Source organism: Carettochelys insculpta, chromosome 22, assembly GCF_033958435.1.
Source record: "Carettochelys insculpta isolate YL-2023 chromosome 22, ASM3395843v1, whole genome shotgun sequence".
NCBI lineage: Eukaryota > Metazoa > Chordata > Testudines > Carettochelyidae > Carettochelys > Carettochelys insculpta.
Genome location: NC_134158.1, coordinates 6,501,274 through 6,516,403, shown reverse-complemented (window position 1 = coordinate 6,516,403; position 15,130 = coordinate 6,501,274). Strand labels below are relative to the sequence as shown.

The 15,130-nt window shown below is 49.2% G+C and overlaps 2 protein-coding genes across 5 annotated transcripts in view; one reads left to right on the top strand and one right to left on the bottom strand.

Moving 5' to 3' along the window:
• LOC142024948 (C-type lectin domain family 2 member D-like) overlaps positions 1-489 on the bottom strand; it is a 22,526-nt gene extending 22,037 nt beyond the window's left edge. The window contains exon 1 of the mRNA XM_075017325.1: positions 232-489. The gene's annotated coding sequence lies outside the window, so the exon portion shown is untranslated. The remainder of the gene's footprint in view (positions 1-231) is intronic.
• The window catches only part of LOC142024956 (C-type lectin domain family 2 member B-like), a 21,358-nt gene extending 6,228 nt beyond the window's left edge, over positions 1-15,130 (top strand). The window contains exons 2-8 of one of the 4 annotated variants that reach the window (XM_075017341.1): positions 2,434-2,701; positions 4,155-4,303; positions 4,959-5,484; positions 8,070-8,162; positions 11,982-12,193; positions 12,663-12,766; positions 14,650-15,130. In XM_075017341.1, the coding sequence (XP_074873442.1) occupies positions 5,427-5,484; positions 8,070-8,162; positions 11,982-12,193; positions 12,663-12,766; positions 14,650-14,761 (579 nt within the window). In that variant the 5' untranslated portion in view covers positions 2,434-2,701; positions 4,155-4,303; positions 4,959-5,426 and the 3' untranslated portion in view covers positions 14,762-15,130. Of the gene's footprint in view, positions 1-2,433; positions 4,304-4,958; positions 5,485-8,069; positions 8,163-11,981; positions 12,194-12,662; positions 12,767-14,649 lie in introns of all 4 variants that reach the window. The other 3 variants (XM_075017343.1, XM_075017340.1, XM_075017342.1) reach the window with 3 other exon arrangements.

Below are 15,130 nucleotides of genomic sequence, written 5' to 3'. Positions count from 1 at the left end.
TCCAGCTCCTACTGGTTAACTGTAACTGGTAAGCCTTGTCAGTTTAGGCTGAGGCGTACTGGATAACCATTAACACCCCCAATTTACACTAGGCTTGATTATAAACAAAAAAGAGTTTTTATTAAGGAAGACAGTAGGATATAAGCGATTATAAGAAAGCAGGCAGATCAAAGAGAGTAACCGAATTAAAATAAAAGAAAAAACTTAGTTACTTATTAAGAATCTACTTACCGGTGAGTTCTCAGTGGTGTCAGATGGCAGAACAAGGGGTCATGGTCAGAAGTTGAAGAGGGAGAGGTGTAGGTTAGATATTAGGAAAAACTTCTTCACCAGGCGGGTGGTGAAGCATTGGAATGCGTTGCCTAGAGAGGTGGTGGAGTCTTCATCCCGTGAGGTTTTTAAGTCCCAGTTGGACAAGGTCCTGGCTGAGATGACTTAGTAGGGGTTGATCCTGCTTGAAGCAGGGGGCTGGACTAGATGACCTCCTGAGGTCCCTTCCAGCCCTATGATTCTGTGATGGTGTGATCCTCCAGCACACAGCGCCCTGCTGAAATGAATGAGTGTCTGTGTGCTGTGAGACTCCGCCCACAAAGAGGTCATTGCAGGGTGGCTGTGGCTGTCGTTTAAAGGCTGATTGTGCATCTAGAGAAGTGGTTGTTCCTTTCTGTTTGGCACTGGTGAGGCCCCATCTGGAATATTGTGTCCAGTTTTGAGCCCCCTAGTATAAAAAGGATGTGGATGTGCTGGAGCAGGTTCAGCGAAGGGCAACAAAAATGATTAAGGGTCTGGAGCACAAGACCTATGAGGATAGGCTGAGGGATTTGGGCTTGTTTAGTTTACGGAAGAGAAGACTTAGAGGTGATTTAATAGCAGCCTTCAACTTCCTGAAGGGGAGCTCTAAAAATAAGAGTGAGAAACTGTTCTCAGTAGCGTCAGATGACAGAACAAGGAACAATGGTCTGAAGTTGAAGAGGGAAAGGTGTAGGTTAGATTTTAGGAAAAACTACTTCTCAAGGAGGGTGGTGAACCACTGGAATGCGTTGCCTGGAGAGGTGGTGGATTCTCCATCCCTTGAGGTTTTTAAGTCCCAGCTGGATAAGGTCTTGGCTGGGATGACTTAGTAAGGTTGACCTCCTGAGGTCCCTTCCAGCCCTGTGATTCTATGATTGGGATGAGAAACCAAACCAGTTTCTTTGAGAAGAATTGCAAAATAGGGGACAGATCACTAGATTCCTCCTCCTCCTTTTTTTTTTTTTCCTCTGCTGTGCTCCTTGTTGTCCACCAGCCTGTGTTCCCCCTAAACTGAGTGCTTTTGTGGCCACGCAGGAGAGAGTCAAGCATTGCTCAGCTGGTTAGTAGAGTGCCTTCAGTGTTGGCAGCTTGTGTTGCTGTTGGGTGCGTATCTGCACCTGCCTGAGTGGGCATCATAAAATTTATTCTGCCCATAGATAGAAAAAATTAGAGGGAACCCTACCAGCAGCAGCTTGAAGACTAACACATTTATTACAGCATAAGCTTTCGTGAGAAGCAAATGAGGAAGTGAGTTGAGTCTCACAAACGCTCGTTCCTAATAAATTTAGCAGAAGTGCAGCACTTTAATGACTGACAAAATGATTTATTCGGTGATGAACTTTCGTGGGACAGACCCACTTCTTCAGATCAGTGAGAAATGGGTCTGTCCCATGAAAGCTCATCACCGAATAAATCATTTTGTTCGTTTTTGAAGTGCTACATTTCTGCTGCTTTGTTTTGTTGGACTACAGACTAACAGGCTACCTCTCTGTTACTAATGAATTTGTTAGTCTTAAAGGTGCCACCAGAATCCTTCTTGTTTTTGCCAAAACAGACTAACACAGCTGTCCCCCTGAAATCTGGAAGCACAGTCATCCTGTTTTGCATATGAAATCAGTCAGAAAACCACTGTTTTCCTCTCCCCTTCCGCTGCTGTCATGCTGCCAACTCAGAACAACAATGAGGCTGGTTATCTTGAGTGCCACCACAGTTCAGTTAAGTAATGGGAGGAGGCTGGGGTGGCTATCTGTTCTTGGCTGCATTAGGGAAGTTGTTTTAAGAAGCAATACTGTGAGATTGCATCAGCTAGCAACATTCTTCAGTGAGGGCTGTCCCCACAGTCCGTATTTTTGGGTGCGGATATTGATTGGTTTGCAGTGCTGCCAATACTTGTGATTTTATTAGAATAATCTCATCACTTTTTTATGTTTCATAAGCTACAACTCCTGGACTTGGGAGCACTATGCTACAGCTGGGAGGTGTAATTTTCTGCTTGGTGCACATACATGCTTCTCTGGTCTCTTAACAGTTAAATCAACCTTCTCTCCTTTCCTCTCTTCTGACAATCGTTCCCTCTCATTTTTTCTTTCCATGTGTGGATTTTCTCCATTTGTGTGTGGAATATTTTTGCTGTGCACCAAGGCATGTGCGAATGTGCACCACCAGCCGAACCGCCAAACCTGGATGTGAGCGCTCTGCCCATCAGCTGGGGACATTGGAATCTCTCCTGAGTGGCCGCCCAAGTGCTCAGCTTTCAGGGAACGCTGCTTAGAACTACGCTAAGGAACCAAGCGAGGGAAGAGGATGAAGTAGTGGGGAGCAGAGCTGGGAACAATGCAGACACGGCAGCAAGCGCTCATAGTGTTGGCCTGGTGCAGCAGCTGAGCTTGTCTCTGTTTGGTTCTCCCGGGTAAACCAGGGCTTAGAGAATTAACCTGCCTTCCTCACCATATGGTTTTTCTCTTCATGCTCCTGGAAGGCGTGGGGCGTCAGCTAGAAGCTGTGGGCCACGCTGCTACCCTCCCCCTGGCACTGTTCCAGTGGCAATTCAGAGAGTTCACCACTGCCGCTACTGGAGCAGCAGTGGCGGCTGGAAGCCCTGGGTCCTTTTGAATCACCAGGTCCTGGCACGTATCCCAAACCGCGCCCCCTGGCGCTCTCAGGCCAGGCTGTGCTGCTGCCTTATTCTGGAGTAATAGTGCCCACAATAACAGGGAAACTTTTCCTTTGTAGCAGAAAGACATGTTTACAATGCAGACCTTGTCCGGCGTAGGTCTGTTGTTCTGGGGTGCACAGATACAGTTAAATGAGCCAAACTTTGCTTTCACCAGTGCAGCTTGTTTTGCTTGTTCAGGGCAGCATAAGCTAATCAGTGCAAAGCCCTGCTGTTAAGGGCCAGCTTTTTTGATGCAAATAATACAGACCTGGTGACCGTGAACATTTGGTGACTTTGCATCAGTTCAGCAGAATTTTTTTAGTGGGGTGGAGGTAACCTTAAAAAATATTCAGTACAAATCAGAGGGGTAGCCTCTGACAAAGTGGGCTCCATCCCACGAATGCTGATGCCCAGATAAATTTGTTAGTCTTTGATGTGCCACAGGACTCCTCGTTGGAGTTACCAAAACAAATCAGAAGTTTCATTTTGACATTTTTTCAAACATTTGATTTCCTTTCCTTGATGCTCTTGTGTTTCTGTTTCAGAACTCCCTTTAGTTTTTGTTTATTTCTAAAGACCAGCCAACCAAAGGTTTAAAAAACTATGTTCAACCTGGAAACTAACCCAACAAGAAACAAGCAGTCCTGTAGCACCTGAGAAACTAATAAATGTATTTATTAGGTCGTGAGCTTTTGCGGGAAGTGGGTCTTACCCATGTAAGCTCATGACCTAATAAATAGATTTCTTAGTCTCTAAGTGCTACAGGACTGCTTGTGTTTTGTGAAGCTACAGACTAACCCAGCTCCCCCTCTGAGACTACTGAAAATAATTTTATGACCCAATGCAAAAAGAATTACTTTGTGGAGGCTCTCTGGCCTGTGTTATAACACAGATTAAAAGATCAGAGAAGATGATGCTCACATACGTCTCTTCTGGCCTTGGAATCCGTTACATTTTTTACCTTTTTTTTGCAGAAAAGCCAGCAAATTGGAAAACCCCATGATTTCCTCATCTCTAGCTGTCATTGGTTGCTGTGGTTTTCAGCCAGCATTTCTGGTCGAATGTTGCTCAGGCTCAGAATTCTTTCCATTTCAAGCTAAAAGGTCTTCCTCTGGTGCTTCCAGAGGGGCAAGGAAACAGCCTACCCATTTATAACTGCTGTAGATTCCTGCTTGGGTATCTGACTGCTGTATTAATGCTCCCTCAGGGCTTTCTCACCGAGTTCCATTCATGTCAGCTCTTCCACCAGTGAGGCTGCTTCGTCTACCAGCGTGGAACTGAGCATCGGTTGCAAAATTCTCTACCAGCTGTTCTATCGTTTCCTGTGGATTCAAAGTTCGTGCTGCAGGAAACAGGGTGAGTTATGGTTCTTGTATGATAAAGGGCTAGCGGGGAAGGGGGCGCGAGGGGAAGGCAGATGTCTGGCCCAGGGAGGCCGGGGGGAGCGGATTGAAGAGGGATAAAAAGAAAAGATCTTGGAAGGAAATGCAGGAGAGAGGGTGAAGTGGTGGGAATTTTGGTGTAGCAGCAAAAGAAGAGCTGGGAGAGGGAAATTTGGGGTGTGGGGCGGGGGGTCTGACAGCTGTGGATTTGCAGGGAGGTGGGTAATTTTTTTAGCCAGAGTTCCAGAACTCCAGGGGAAAAGTTCTAAGGGAAGTAGTCGACCGACTTGTTAAACTTCATGTCGCTGTCCAGAATATTCTGAAAACAAACCAGCAGTCCAGTAGCACTTTAAAGACTAACAAAATAATTTATTAGGAGGTGAGCTTTCGTGGGACAGAGGGTCTGTAGCACTGTCTGTCTGTAGCACTTTAATGACTAACAAAATGATTTATTCGGTGATGAGCTTTCATGGGACAGACCCGCTTCTTCAGATCAATGAGAAGTGGGTCTGTCCCACGAAAGCTTGTCTCCTAATAAATTATTTTGTTAGTCTTCAAAGTGCTACTGGACTGCCTTTTTGTCTTCGTAGAATATAGACTAACACGGCTTTCTCTCTGTTACTCTTCAGAATGTTCTGGTGTGTTCTTGGTTGACAAGGGAGGTTGCCTTAGCCGCCTAATGCTGACACACTGTGGAGATTTCCAGCACTGCAGCCCGCTGCTAGGGCAATGTCGGTAAACTGAGCTTCGTGCTCGTCAGCGCCCCAGAAGAAAAAAGCTGGTTTGAGAAGGAGTTGAGCCTCAGCTGGAGGGGCAGCCTGGCCTAGTGAGCAGCAAACTGGCCTGGCATTCACCAGACCTGCAGTCTGTGCCTGGCTCTGTGAGTGGTTCCTTGACGACCTCAGATCAGTCACTTCTTTGCAGGGTGCCTCAGTTTCCCACCTCTGCAATAGCAGTAGTGACACTGACCTCCTTTGGGAAACACTTGGAGTTCCTCTGAAGGTAACAGCTCACCAGGGGTAAGTCGGTATCTGTGCAAGAATTGGCTGGGACCTTTGGACGGCTCAGTGCCCGGTTGCTGCAGACAGAGCGGGAAGATGGAGGAAACTAATGCTCATGTTGACGAGAGGTTGTATCGCAACTTGATTGAAAAAGGTAATCTGACGTCCATGCCTTCCTCTCTCTTTCTAGGGCGTGGGGAGTGAAGTAGAAGGCTAGGACCGCCCCACCTTACACACACACACACACACACACCAGGCCTGGTCTACCCTCTACTGCGTGTTATCCACCAAAGTTATGCAATTCCAGCGCTGCGAATAATGTAGCTGAAGTCACAGAATCACAGAATCATAGGGCTGGAAGGGACCTCAGGAGGTCATCTAGTCCAGCCCCCTGCTTCAAGCAGGATCAACCCTGACTAAGTCATCCCAGCCAGGACCTTGTCCAGCCGGGACTTAAAAACCTCAGGGAATGGAGAATCCACCACCTCTCCAGGCAAAGCATTCCAATGATTCACCACCCGCCTGGTGAAGAAGTTTTTCCTAATATCTAACCTACACCTTTCCCTCTTCAACTTCAGACCATTGCTCCTTGTTCTGCCATCTGACACCAAAGTTGATGTGTCTAATTAGATCTGCTCACCACAGTTGGAAGGAAATAGTGAGGGAGGCATCGGACAGCAGTGAGTGCCGAGCACAGGGTTGTTGATGAGGAGGATGGCTCACCACAGTGGGTATGTCTACACTTGCATTCGTCTTTCGAAAGAGGCATGCAAATGAGGTATAAACGTGCATATTCATCACATCATTTGCATGTCTTAATTTCAAAAGAGCTTCTTTCGAAAGAAGAAAGCCACTGTAGATGCTGCTCTTTCAAAAGTAAACCTAACTGCAAAAGAATCCTTCTTCCCTTTATTTAATGGGAGGAAAGATTCTTTCAAAGATGGAGCTTACTTTCGAAAGAGCAGCATCTACGCTGGCTTTCTTCTTTTGAAATTAAGATATGTAAACAAAGTGCTGAATATGCAAATTTATACCTCATTTGCATTTTTCAATTTACCTCATTTGCATGCCTCTTTCGAAAGAGGAATGTAAGTGTAGACATGCCCAGTGTCTTCGCTGTGGTGATTCAACGGCAGAAGCTCTTCCATCAAATCCACCTTCGCTTCTCATTTAGGTGGCACACGGCCAGAATCTGTAGGAGGGGACTCAGTGGTCTATAGATGCGATAGATCGGCCCCTATTGGATCTCTTGCTGTGTGGTGATTTGGTTTGGAGCGGAAACGTGTCCTGAGTGTCTGGGGAGGTTTGAATCGCCCATTTTTCAGAGGTTGTGAGGAACCACAAATTCCACTGTGTGAACCACGGGTGATGAATGAACTTGCGAATAAGAGCCAGCTAGAGGTGGCCTAGAACATAGGTATTTTTAACACATTTAAGCTAGTTGAGTCAAAGCCTACAGGATCTCGTTGTGCTGGGCGCTGCACAGACACGCGGCGAGAGACAGTCCCTGCCCCATCTGAGATCAGGGCCCCGTTGAGCCGGGCGCTGCACAGGCACGTGGCGAGAGACAGTCCCTGCCCCAGCTGAGATCAGGGCCCCGTTGAGCCGGGCGCTGCACAGGCACGCGGCGAGAGACAGTCCCTGCCCCAGCTGAGATCAGGGCCCTGCTGTGCCGGGCACTGCACAGACACAGCAAGAGACAGTCCCTGCCCCAGCTGAGATCAGGGCCCCATTGTCCCAGGCGCTGCACAGACACAGAGACAGTCCCTGCCCCAGCTGAGATCAGGGCCCCATTGTCCCAGGCACTGCACAGACACAGCAAGAGACAGTCCCTGCCCCAGCTGAGATCAGGGTCCCACTGCATCAAGTGTTGCATAGAAATATAGCACTTGCTCCAAGGATCTCACAGTCTGAACAGACCAGGGTAGAAGAAAGGAAAGGTTATAGTCTCTATTTGCAGATGGAGAGTGAATAGTGGGGAAGAAATAAGTGACTTATCCAAGGATTCACAGGGACTCAGTAGTAGCCTGGGAATTGTATCCAGTCTCCTAAGTCCCATTCTAGTGCCTTAGCCTCATGTAATTTAGCATGGATTGAACATCTGGCATCTGGCATCCTCAGGACCTGACTGGTGCCAGATGAGAATTTGCCAGACCATGGAAGGTCAATATTGTTTAGTGCATTTCTAGCACTTCCACTACTTTCTGGGCTCTGAGAAGACATGTAGGGGTCAATTACAGCTAAAGAACAGCACAGAACACTGAGAGCCAGGGCTGGTGGCTGGGAACAAACTTGATGGGATAGCAGGAAACTTGGCCACACCCACGAGAAGTGGTTGTCTGGCTAATTAACATCATGCCGGATTACGGAGGTTGCTGGCTGAGAGTTCCAGACTACAGAGGGTCAATCTGGAGTTGTACACAAGAGGAACCACTGTCCTGTGACCAACCAGCTCTCTGCAGACGTCCCTCAAGTGCTGTCCGACCACAGCTTGAGAGCTGCTTGACTGAGAGCTTAATCCTGAAAGATCTGTGAAATTGACCAGCCCCCATTGTAGCCGGTGGAAGTCACAAGAGGTTGGCAGGTATCTCAATTACATCAGAAATAAACATCACTCCTTGAGGCCTGTCTAGATCTGTGACCTCTCCCTCCCCTTTCTAAAAGATGTATGCCTGGGATAACGTGCAACAGCCCTAATCATACATACTCAGATACTAATGTTCTCTTGTTCTCTTTCAGTAGAGAAATCCACTTGTCCCCGACTTCTTAGAGGCAGGGTTAGAACTGTCATTGGAGTCTTCCTGCTAGCTGCAGTTTTGACTGGTTGGATAGGTGAGTGAACCAGCCCTTTATTTACCTTGGTATTTGTTCCTTACATGGAGCTGTTATAAACCATGCTACCTTCCCATCTTCTTAGAGTCCTAGGGCTGGAAGGGACCTGCAGAGGTCACTGAGTCCAGCCCCCTGCCTGAAGCAGGATCAACCCCAACTAAATCATCCCAGCCAGGGCTTTGTCAAGCTGGGACTTAAAAACCACTAGGGAAGTCTGACCCATGTTGCAGTTGGAATCCCCTCACCTTGCTGAATAAGAGTAGCATTGTAATTTCCATGTCCCGCACAAGCAGAGCTGGCCTGGAAAGTAATTTCCAAAGTAATTTCCCTGAGAAGTGTTAAGTGTGTAGAACTTTTGTCTTCCCCAGTCAGAGACTGATGAGAGAGCCTGGGAATCCTGGGACTGGAAGGGACCTCAGGAGGCCCTTAAAAACCTCTAGGGATGGAGATTCCATCACCTCTTTAGGCAACGCATTCCAGTGCTTCGCCACCCTGTTAGCCAATGGCCAAGGATGTTTGGTGAGGTGCCAGCTATGCCCGTTTTATACCATCCGTGACTTTAACCGCTAGGACGCACTGTCCCTTCGCGGCGGGCAGCCCGGGCTAGGCTGACGGATGCCCCAAGGTCCTAACCACCCGTGACTTTAACTGCTAGAGCTCAGAGCTCCTTCGCAGTGGGCAGTCAACGCTGACTGACAGGTGCCCCAATGGCAGCACTAAGAGCCTTTCCACACCTGTGACTTTAACTGCTAGAGCTCAGAGCTCCTTCGCAGTGGGCAGTCAGGATTGACTGACAGGCGCCCCAAGAGTTTGCCCCGTGGAGGCGGCACAACTCAATGCTAGGCTCTTAGTACTCTCACCTAATGGCCAGGCTTTATAGCCAAAACGGCTGAGGTTCTTTAATTGTGTTGGCTGCTTTACAGTAAACCAGAGAAACAAGTCAGGCTTATGCAGAAATGGTTACCAAAATTTATTAAACTAGATTCTAATCATGTGGTTACAAAATTGCTAGTGCCTACTTATTTAAATGTGTAGATGTTACACACACAAACAAGTTACAAAGCTGAAGCCACAATCCCAAAGAAAGAAAACAAAGTATAGAGCTCTATGTCAAAATATGTGTACACTAAAGATAGGAGATCAGGTGTGGGTGCTTCTTACCCTCCTTGCATCTCTCGATTCCAGCGGTGCCAAGCCAGGATCGGTCACTCAATTCCGCGGAAAGACGAATAAGGGACAAGGCTCAGGAACCCTCTTAGCTGCAGAAGCCTTGGGAGGCTGTCACTTATCTGACCAGCAGATAGATAGTGAAAAGCACTCAAAAATCATGGTGCTGTAGGTCCCATACTTATACCTCTGTACTCCTTTATTCTCTTTCTCCTTTCTTATGCCAAATTGGGGCTGGTCTGTCTGGGTGACGCCAGCTCTCGCAAGAGTAGTTTACACTTGCAAGGGAGAGAAACAATAAGTTTCAACTACTGGACATTCTTTTATTAGGGTAAATATTTTCCCACCTAGGATGTGGGTGTGTGTGCATCACGCTATTTAGTAGGGGCTAAGAGCCATGTCTGTCACAGCTTCTCTGTCTGCTGTGAGCCTAATCGTTGCATATGTTCCCAGAGGCACATTGCAGCAGCACACCTGTGCTTCTCACAGCTTCAAAGGCTGTGCTGGAATTTATGTTAAGTGCCCTGTTGTTTTGGCTTCCTTGTGTTCCCAGCAATGCTGGTCTGAGAGGGGGCTGGCTGTCTGGCTACACACCCTCCTGGGGAAAGAGTTTTCCCCAGTGCTTTTTTCCTAGGAAAAAGGTGCCAGAACTCAAGCCCCAAACTGCACCCCCCCCATGTTAACCCCTTCCCCAGCCCACAGCCCCACCACTCCCAGGCTTAACATACGCGCGCGCACACACACACGCATGTGCGCAACCCCAACCTGACACCACCCTTTAACCCCTGCCCTGCCTCCTCTCCCCAAAACCCAGGATTCATTTACCTTACACAGGAGCGCCACATGCTGTTGTTCCTTCGCTGCCCGCTGTCTTTTCTTCACCGTGGCTGCGCAGCTCCCCCAGCCCTGCGGCTCTCCCCACGTGCAGTGCGGCAGGGGCCGCTCCCTGCCCTGCCACACTTAAAAAAATAGGACTCAATTTAATTGGTTTAATGGCTGGATCCCTCCTGCTGCCTGTTAAGCCAATTAAATCGCGTCCTGGTCTTTCAGCACAGTAGACAGGGAGCTGGCTTTGGCGCACGGCAGCAGCAGGAGCTGCAAATAGCTCCTCAAAAAGCCGTGTGCGACCTGGAGCTGCCCAGCCACCTTTTAGAAATGGGAAAAAAGGTGGCGGAATTCCGCGACGTTCCACCAGAAAAAAACCCAGTTATCCAACTCGCACCTCCCGCACTCTAACTTGAGACCATTGCGTCTTGCTCTGCCGTCCGTTGCTACTGAGAACAGCCTCTCTCCAGCCTCTTTAGAGCTCCCCTTCAGGAAGTCGAAGGCTGCTATTAAATCACCCCTCACTCTTCTCTTCTGTAAACTAAATCCAGCCCCCTCATCGTTTTTGTTGCCCTCCACTGAACCCTCCCCAGTGCATCCACATCCTTTCTGAACTGGGAGGGTCCAGAACTGGATTCAGTATTCGTGGTGTGGCCTCACCATTGTCGAGCAGAGGGGAGCAATAACTTCTCTAGATCTGCTGGAAAAGCTCCTCCTAATGCAGCCCAATATACCATTAGCCTTCTTGGCTACAAGGACACACTGTTGACTCATGTTCAGCTTCTCATCCATTATAATCCCCAGGTCCTTTTCTGCTCTTCTGCTACTTAGCCAGTCAGTCCCAGCCTGTAACAATGCTTGGGGTTCTTCTGGCCTAAATGCAGAATGATACACTTGTCTTTGTTGAACCTCATCAGATTTCTTTTAGCCCAATCCTCCAATTTCTCTAAGTCACTCTGGACCCTTTTCTTGCCCTCCAGTATATCTACCCCTCCTCCTTCTCTAGGGCCCATTACATACGCCACACTTTCCACAAGAGAACAAGGACAATTTCTCTCTTGGAGTTCTGCTTTGTTACATCCAAAGAAACCTGAAATCGTGTCTCTCCCCTTGGGTTCAGAGCATTACACAGGCCTTGGCCTTGGGGTTTCTGTTTCCCACGCTCGCAGGCAGCAGGGACGGTGGGAAACAGTTGCCCTGGGGCTCCTTTAAACTGATGCCAGAGTCCTATGCCACATGTTTCTTGCAGCTCTGAGGGCTGGTTTCCTGGCCCCTCCCCTTCTGCCTGAGGCCCCACCCCTTCTGGGCATCCAGAGTTGACTCTGCCAACTCACTGGACCTTGCCCATGGGCTTGCACAAGCTTTTGGCTTCTTGTGTGTTTCCAGTGTTGGCCAGGAGTCTCGGGAGCTCCTTGTTTGTGGGAGAGCTTCTGTGTCTATGAGCACTTCTCTGCAACCATGCCTCAAGGGCGTTTAATCAGGCCAAGGGCCTTGTTATTCCGTTGGGTGCCTGAATCGGCTCATTGTCCTGAATTAAGCTGCTTGTCAGTGGCCTGAGTTCAAGTTCCCTTTAAAAGGGGCCAGCAACCCCCTGACAGTGCCCTAACCAGCTAGTTACTTGGGGGTGTCTGTCTCCTCTTTCAGTCAGAAATACCCCCTGGATCCAGGAAACTTTCCCAACAAACCCAACTTGTTTTCCTGGAAAGTTTCAGTTTTAACAGATTTTTCCAGTGTGAAAAGCACTTTGACAAACAATGTCCAATCAGCTGTCATTAGCACCCCCCGTTTACAGGCAGGGAAACCCATTTCTTTCCCTCTCTTTTTCAGTGATGGCATTTAAACCCCAGCAGTCATGTCTGTCCCCCAGCACCGCGTCGTGTCCCGTGAGCTGTTCTGCCCCGTCGTGTGTGGACGGCTGGATTGGGTACCGGGGGAAATGCTACTACTTCTCAGAGGAGGAAGGGAACTGGACAAGCAGCCACAACAAGTGTTCTGCCCTTGGTGCTTCCCTGGCTGTGATTGACTCCCAGAAGGACCTGGTAAGGAAGAGACTCATTGCTAGTTCCAGATAGCAATCTCAGTAGAGAAGGATGGCAGTGATAGTAATTAACTTCCTCCAGGGTGCTGGGTGTGGAATGCTGGTGACTTGACATGTATTGAGTTTGGAATGCTAGCGACCAGCTCGTTCCAGGGTTCTAGGTTTAGAATGCTAACGACCAGCTCGTTCCAGGGTTCTAGGTTTGGAATGCTACCGACCAACCCGTTCCAGGGTTCTAGGTTGTAATGCTACTGACTGGCTCATTCCAGCAATGCTGGAGAGTTTTTTTGAATAAAGTGAAGGCGCGAGGGAGGGCCAGATCTTTACGACATTTCCCACAAAACCAAACTGCTTCATGCTCCAGACTGGGTGAACATCCAGCGATGGAACTATACTCATCTACCGCTGCTTGCAGTCCCTAAAGGCCGTTATACGTAACATCTTCCTCTTTGCTTCTTTATCACTGCAAGGATTTCGTCCTGCGGTACAAGGGCACCACAGACCCATGGATCGGTCTTCAGAGGGGCTCTGATCATTACTGGAAGTGGGCGAACGGTGCCAAATTCAACAACCTGTGAGCAGTGTTACCTCTAATTTTTTTTGTCCATGGGTGGAATAAATTTTATATGCACGAAAGTATGTGTGGCTGTGCACCAGCCAGAGAAGCACATGCCGCCGGCTCTGGGCGCTGTGCTAATCAGCTGGGCAGCACCTGAATCTCTCCTGAGCAGCTGCCCAAGTGCTCAGCTTACAGGGAACATTACCTGCAAGGTCTTCGTTCACTTTGAACACTGAGTCAGGCTGGGCAGTGTTTATAGCTGGATCTCAGGAGGTCTGGCTTTGCCAGAGCGGCCTGCGTTGTGAAATAATGTTTTGGCCAAATTGCTGCATGGCTGGCCCCTGAAGGAGACATGGGTCTGAACCCCACCTGTGACACAGCCATCTCTCCTGGGTAGGGAAAATGGAGGTCATGTAACCAGTCAGGCCTCTTGCATGTTCAGGGTGAGGCTTTGGGTAAGTTAGAGGCTGAACTGCTGAAAAAAAAAACCCCACTCAGCTGTCATCTGGTCCCTGAGAGCTGGGAAAACTTGGTTTAAAGTGTGTGGGGTGGGGAAGGGGCGCAAGTGGAGAGGCCAGGACTTCAGCCACTCAGTCCCAGGAAAAGGGGCTGCGGAAACGCTGACTCTAGAGGTGTAGGTGAAAGGAAGTTGACTTTGAGAGCCAGACTCCCGGGGTGCATGTACACAGCAACGCTATTTCACAATAAGAGCCGCTCTTCCGAAATAACTTTGCAAGGGTTTGCACAGCTAAACCACTATTTTGAAATAATTTCGAAGTAGCAGGCGGCTTATTTCCACATCTGTAAACCTCATTCTGCAAGGAATAGAGACTATTCCAAAGTAGCTGTTTCAGAATAGGGGCTGTGTAGACAGGGGATAGGAGCTCTTTTGAAATAAGATATTCCATCAGGTTTATTCCGAAATAACACTGCTGTGCAGACATGCCATAAATAATAGAGCCTATTTTGGATTAGAGCTACTGAGTGCTTCCAGGGGATCTAATCCAAAACAGTCTCTCTTGTGTATGGATGCCCTATTTTGATATCAGCTTTGCTTATTCCAGGTCTTGCCTGTAGTGTGGATGCATTATTCTGGAATATCTTATTTTGGAACGATAACTCCAGAATAACTGCAGTGTACAGGTTGAACCTCTCTAATCCAGAACTCTCGTGGCTGATACACTCCGTAATCCGGCGTGATTTTAGTTAGCCGGATGACCACTTATCATGGGTGCAGCCAAGTTTCTTGTGGTCCCATAAAGTTTGTTTCCAGCCCTAGTCCTGGCTCTCAGTGTTTTGGGCTGTTCTTTAGCTGGAATTTACCCTCAATGTCTTCTAAGAGCAGGGCGACCCTATCTGCCAAGTACGCGGCAGGGAGGGGCGGCGCCTCCAAGCCCTGGGAAGCTGGGAAGGAAGTGGCAGCTGCTGGCGCTCCCCAGGAACCCCAGGAAAGTGGCAGCTGCCAGCCCTCCACTGGAGCCCTGGGGAAGTGGCAGGTGTCCATGCTCCCTCTGCTTGCCCGAGGCTCAGGGAAGTGCGGGGGTCGGGGGAGGATACATGGCCCAGATATGGGACAATTTGTCCCTTTTGAAAAATAAGTCCTGGCGCCTTTTTGGCATCCCAAAGTCGGGGGGACGGACGGTCACCCTGTGTAAGAGCCCCACGAGCCGTGGAAGTGTTGGTAATGTGCTAGACGATATTGACCTCCCATCGTCCGGCACTGGTCATGTCCTGATGGTGCTGGAGGAGAGAGGTTCAGCCTGTAGACATACCCAAGAGAAGGGCAATGCAGTTAGAAAAACTTACGCCCTGAGTGGCCGATTCCCAGGCACCTCGGAGGGAAACTGAGGCAGGGCCCCACAGGATGCTTCCAAGCCATGTCTTGCTGTTCTGTCTAGGTTTGAAGTCCGAGGAGAAGCAGGCTGCGCGTATCTGAAGGAGGCCGCTGTCAGCTCTTCAAGGTGCTACACCCTGAGAAGCTGGATCTGCAGCGCACCGTATGCGCGATAGACCCACGGCCGATAAGGACACGCCGCGGAGGCGCCAGAGCACGTGGACCTGAATCGCAGTTCGCCTCCAGAAACGAAGAGCATGAAACTGCACCTGGGGAGTGCAACGCTTTCCTCTTTTTTCTGAGAACAGCCCTTTATTGCCGACGCAGGGCAAACATTCCTTCTTCTTAGAGACGCCCACGGTTCTGCCCCGGCGCCCGCTCGTCTTGGCGTGCTGGCCTCGTTGGCCAGAACTTGGCAGCGTTTGCCATCTTTGACGTCCTCCTGCCTGTTGAGGATCCTTGACCGAGCGATGACTCGCTCCTCCTCATCTTCCCCGGCCCTCTTGGTCAGGCCGATGGCCGCTTTCCTCAGCGCCACGTGGGTG